The following is a 5,482-nucleotide window of genomic DNA, read 5'->3' as shown; positions in this document are numbered from 1 at the left end:
AATGTGTCGACAGCGTTCCCGCATGCGCTCAGAAACCTGGCTGAGGAAATAAGCCCATTTGGTTGTTATTAGTCAGCGCCGTGGTCCTGGTGTGCTTTTTCATGCCCGGTCTTTCTAGTACTCATTTTGACTCGTTACCATCGAACCTTGGCTAAACACTTGCGAAGTGTAAATTGGCACATACAAAGATAATAAAGAACGCAAAGTTTGGGCTGGCACGCGAAAAGTGCGTGCCAGCCCGTACTTTGTGACAAAGACATCATTTACAAGCACAGCAACGAACAAAGAATGTAATCGAGGCATTAAGAAAGGAGGAGACACGTGTGTCAGCCAAACGTTCATGCTGTTTTCGGACTCAGCTTGCATTTTTGTGTGTGACATGATTCAGTGCTGTTAATAATATTGAACAGTTTCACAAGCGCATTCTTCTTGTGATATGAAATTGCTAATTTTTTCTATCATTCGTTGGTTCATATTGGTTCTAGATAATAACGATAATTTGCGGTGACATACGCTGTTGTCATATGCATGTAGGACGCTCTTAAAAAAACAAAAAACGTTGTTAGTAAGTGCTCTGTGGCTTTCTCTTTAAGTCTTTGTTCAAGTAGCACTTCTTTTCAGTATGACACAGACGTTTCAGCGAAATCATTCTGCGTGGTGTAACACTGGAACTGATATAGAACAAAAATTTCAAAGCATATCTGAATGTTTAAAATACTTTATATCTGCAGCTGTAGTGGTTGGAGGCTTAGTAGAGTGAAGATCGATTCAGACCGCCAAGAACACAGTAGCACTTTACGGTGGGGTGAGTGCGACCACGCGTACAGGTGAACCGCTCGCCCCATCCATCTTTAGCGGCAGCACGATTGCGCGGGCTCCTTTCGGTGGCAACTTCTCCAAGCCCACAAGGTTCTCGAGGATGAAGATGTTCGCCGCTGAGACTGCCCGGTGTGCTGCATCGTCGTGCGCCGCGTCGATCGAAGGCGTGTCCACACCGACACCGTACACACTCCGATGCGCCGCCAGGAAAGAGGCCGCCTCTGGGTGTATGGCAGGGAAATGCTTCACCCCGTTCTCGTCGATGCCCATGTACGCGGTGCGGTTCGGCCAGTGCTGCACGAGATCAACCACATGCGTACGCAAGGGCTTTGCTTGTGTACTCTTTGTCACCGATAGATTTTATGGCACGTTTTCTCTTTTCGTCTCAGAGAGAGAGAGAGAGAAAAAGCAACAATTGACTGCAGGGAGCTTTTCTTAAATTAACTGCACAAGAAAAATGTTGTGCTCACGAATCGTTGTGCAGGTTTGACTTCTCTTAAGAAAGGGTCGTGCTTCTTGTTTTTTTAAGTGCAACTCTTGTCTTGCAGTTAGCTAATAGCAAGGCGACAGCTGGCTGAGTGGAGCTTTACAGTGGACTGCTCTGGCTTTTTATTTGGTCTTTAGAAGTGCTAGCTAAAATGGTGGCTGTTTGACTGACGCTGATTAACTGTCGGCTAGTGTTCTTTTATATTGGTTATGGTTGATCGTGTAGTCTTCGCCACGCGCGCTTATATTAACGCAATAAGTATGACATAATTATGTCTTCTACGGCACCACCGCCTACGTTCGAGCGCTTCTCGATCCGCTTGAGTGCGTCAACAAACGCAGCCTATATATGTGCTAGGTGCATGAGCTTGCCAAACAAAACCTCTTTTCTCGTCTTGGTGGACGTCTGCGTTATAAAATGAGAGCTCGCCATACGTGCGAGTAAAAAATATAGCTTAATAGAGTGAATTTAGTAGAGTTAGCGCTGTACGTACATCATTATGCAAAAGGTATACTTCAGGCGTCGCTGTGGTCGACGTGCTTGGTGCACCCTCGTATTACACACGACCCCTTCGGCTTGCAGTGCTCGGTTGACAACTCGAAAGTTGAGGATTTGATGTCATACGTGGTGGTCGCATTCTGGTGAATGCGAAAAACGATAGAGGCCCGTGTACTTCGATTAGGTTCACGTTATTGAACCGAAAATGGTCAAAATTTCCAAAGCCCTTCACTATGGCATAGCTCAGTCATCTCGGGGTTTTAGCAAGTAATGCCTATTACCTGCCGAAATGGAGTAATCATTGTTACTAGAATTATACAAGGAGTCAATGGACATCGTAACACTTGCTCGAAGTTAAACATATGCGGCATCGCAAATGCATTGCTGCGTGCTTTACATAGCAAGATTCACACAAGAGCTAAGCTTTCTATTTCATGAAAATAAGAGGGAGGGGACAAGAGGGAGAGAGGTAGGAAAGAGGCTGAAGTCAGGTAACACTAAGTGGTTTTACACCAACTATATATGTTATTGCACAATGTCGTATTTAGAAGTTTTCTTGCTAGGCTCATTTCAGCACATACAACATACCCGAAATAAAATTTTGCCAATTAGGCCAGTTAAGAGACGCCGCCTGGGAACTTTGTGCAAGCGGTTTTACTACCAAAGGGCTGTTTGGGGGGGGCTGGGCTCCCCTAAGTAATAATTTTTCCAACAAAAGAGTTGGTACAAGTTTGCTACACGAGCATTACTTGCAACCGTAAGGTCCTTTTGAGAATGCTGAAAAAGTTGCCGTTGCTTAGCACATGAAAAAAGAAACAGCCACTGGCAAAAATGAATGAAGGCAACCAAGAACTATTTGCTGTACGTTAACTACTTCACGCGAAATGTTTCACGTTAACATTATCTCAGTTACAATACCTTGGAAAGTCCTGTGTGAACCACGAAAAGGCAACCACTGGGAAGCGGTCCATTGCTGTCCTCCCAACGCAGTATATCGTCCACGGAGAGCAGGTAGTCGACATTTTGCAATACTTGGTCCCTCACATCCACAATTGCCATTGGCAGGAACAACAATCTATCCAGAGGAATCTGCGTGGCATCCCAGCCTCCCATATAGAAGTGCACAGGAGAATCAAGATGAGTTCCCCCATGTATAGCTTCTTCCATGACATCCTCTTGGAACCTGGACAATAAAAATGAACTATGTGAACTCGAACTATGTGAAACAGAAAAAAAGAATGCAGACTAGTTAACAAGGGTACCTTTTTTCTTTGTTTAAAGGGGCATGCGAACAAACATAGTAACAGTCCGATTCACTGATCGGCATTGGGGTAAGACCGAAAAAATTAGGAGAAAATAAATAAAGAAAGAAACTGCCCATCGTTACATCTTTTCCATAAGTTCTGTCAGACCCCCCTCCCCCCCCCCCCCAAAAAAAACAAAAAAAAAAAAACACGTCAGCGTTTTCAGCGCAGTTTGGACGTGCCGTGCATATGAACAGGGTCCAATAATTCCGACTTCCATGTGGAGATGGCTGTCAATATTGTAGAACGAGGTGTCAACGATGATAATCCATATACACAGTAGCATGTATGTTCGTAATGAAGGTCCGCATTCGTCGGCCTTGTGCCCCCTTCTCTTTCCCTTTGCCACAACAGAGAAAGCATGAATGGTGAAGTGATGCTCGATTGCACAACAAAATGTGTAGTGAAAGATAGGAAGTTCAGACTTTGGCCAAATGGAAAGTCTACTAAAAATTCCACTCTTCTGCATCGGCCTTTCGTCTCCATTCTTTTTCTGTATCAGGAAACAAAAATAATAAAAAAAGATTTGTGCAGGGAAACCAGTAAAAGACACACCGTGTGGGAGTTTTAAAGTTCCGAAAGAATCTAAAAGTTTTCACGATGAATAATTGACCTCCAGAGGCACGGATTGTCTGATACCGTCCACAGTGACCACACATTAAAAACTGCGAGGACTCATGTGGCACTGATTCCTAAAATGAAGAAAAGTATGGTGAATGGATGTGAAAAAATGAAGCAGCATATATGAATTTAAACAGACTGTTTAGGCAACTTAGTGATAACTAATAATAATACCATAAACAATTTATGTGAATAGCCGCAAACACAATAACTCGACCTCTTTCATACCTATAGTCTCCTACATATTCCTACAATAATGTCAATTAATCATTATAACAATATATTCTCATACATTCGAACACTTAGGTGTGTGTCAACACACATGACATGACCTTCCATTCTCTGTCCTCTTCTGTTAAACGCTCTAGTTTGCCAGTGACACATTCGCCCGAAAATAAAAAGCTCAGGCTATAGATCTCCTATTTTTTCGTTATTTTTCCTGCGTCGCTTGCGTTGCGCGTGGTGTAAGCGAAAATGCGTTTGGCCTACCATCCGGCTCTCGTGTCGTTGTAGATTGTCACGTTGAGCTTGTAATAGGCGTTGTCGTCCCAATATATCGTCCTGTTGTCGAAATTGTGCGACAGGTCCACCACGTTGTATCTCTCGCACAACGGTGCCGGCACGAGTCCACCAAGCACATCTCCGTGGCCTAGGTTCAACAGACCGCAGATAGTGAACAGAACCACCGCCACTTCACTTGCAAGAAACCTTAAAGGTACAGCCCGCGTCATAGCTAAAAAAATTAAAGTATTTAACCTGAGATGAACACGAAATGAAATCGCTTCATGAAACAACCCGCCGCTCACAACGTCGGCACTCCGCTTTTAACGGCTGGTTTCCTTATCGCCTGCTATCTGAGGCAGGTGTTCTTCGATGAGCAGATGCCGGTGCAAAAAATATTTCCAAAGGAAAGGAGAGATGCGGGTCAGGATAAGGAATGTGTGACAACTAAAAGTTCACGATGGGTCTTCAACACCCGCATTCACCTAATAGAATTAAAGAATAAAGTGCAGGGGGAGGGGGTTATAGGCAGTCAGGACATCTGACAGCTGACTGCACTCGCAAGCGATTGGCGAAGATGAAGAGCACCGGGTGTAAGTGATAAAGACTGGCGCGTTTCGAGACTTTTGCGGACGGCACTAATCTCAAGCGTAGTTGAAAACAACAAGCAGTCGTCTTTTGAGGTCAACGTACTCTCCCTGTGGGGTTCCTGCCAGTGAGAGAAGTATATGAAGAGAGTGGCGCATTCGTGAGACGGTCTACCTGAATGGATCAGCAATTTTCAACAACGGAACAACGGAGTTGAGAACAGTACAGTAACTCCATCTAGAAGCATTTTGATTTTACAAACTATAAACACCTTGAAGATGGAGAGTGTTTTAGTGTGGATTTGTTACGCACTGCTAAATTGAGCAGAAAGCTAGCTAGCAAAAAACGTGAAAAACCTATAACAAGAACTGGTTTGTTTGAAGTATGAGTGGATTGACATGTTGCGATTTTGTTAGCGTTTGTGTAAAAACATAAAAAAAACACAGCAAAGAGCTGTGTAAACACCGGTTTTTGGGTGTTTTCTCTAAGGAGAACCACGTCCAGCTTGTTAAAGACGACAAGAAAGCAGTAAAGAGAGTGTCAAAGTAACAGAAATCAGGGACTTCTTGTTGCCGAATAGATTTGCATCTGCTAGACAGGAAGCTTAGAGGTAGTTATGTTATCATGATTCACTGGTCTAGACTTTTAATTGTCTGAAATGTTC

General features: G+C 43.8%; 1 protein-coding gene across 1 annotated transcript; it reads right to left on the bottom strand.

Annotated features, from left to right (window-relative positions):
* Positions 1-702: 702 nt before the first annotated feature.
* LOC119169707 (isatin hydrolase-like) lies at positions 703-4,535 on the bottom strand. The gene is made up of 3 exons (XM_075886920.1): positions 4,219-4,535; positions 2,723-2,987; positions 703-1,113 (listed from the first exon to the last, which is right to left on the bottom strand). Exons 1-3 carry the CDS (start codon positions 4,458-4,460, stop codon positions 796-798), a joined length of 825 nt encoding a protein of 274 aa, XP_075743035.1. The 5' UTR covers positions 4,461-4,535; the 3' UTR covers positions 703-795.
* Positions 4,536-5,482: the final 947 nt, after the last annotated feature.

The sequence above is a fragment of the Rhipicephalus microplus genome, chromosome 2 (assembly GCF_043290135.1).
Source record: "Rhipicephalus microplus isolate Deutch F79 chromosome 2, USDA_Rmic, whole genome shotgun sequence".
Taxonomy (NCBI): domain Eukaryota; kingdom Metazoa; phylum Arthropoda; class Arachnida; order Ixodida; family Ixodidae; genus Rhipicephalus; species Rhipicephalus microplus.
This window is presented reverse-complemented; position numbering and strand designations above follow the sequence as displayed.

Excerpts from the sequence above, each read along its gene's own strand:
- LOC119169707 (XM_075886920.1), bottom strand. The coding sequence starts at position 4,460 with ATGACGCGGGCTGTACCTTTAAGGTTTCTTGCAAGTGAAGTGGCGGTG. Across the intron at positions 2,988-4,218 it reads AACGACACGAGAGCCGGATG|GTTCCAAGAGGATGTCATGG; the intron begins GTAGGCCAAACG and ends TTTATTGTCCAG. Across the intron at positions 1,114-2,722 it reads TTCACACAGGACTTTCCAAG|CACTGGCCGAACCGCACCGC; the intron begins GTATTGTAACTG and ends GATCTCGTGCAG.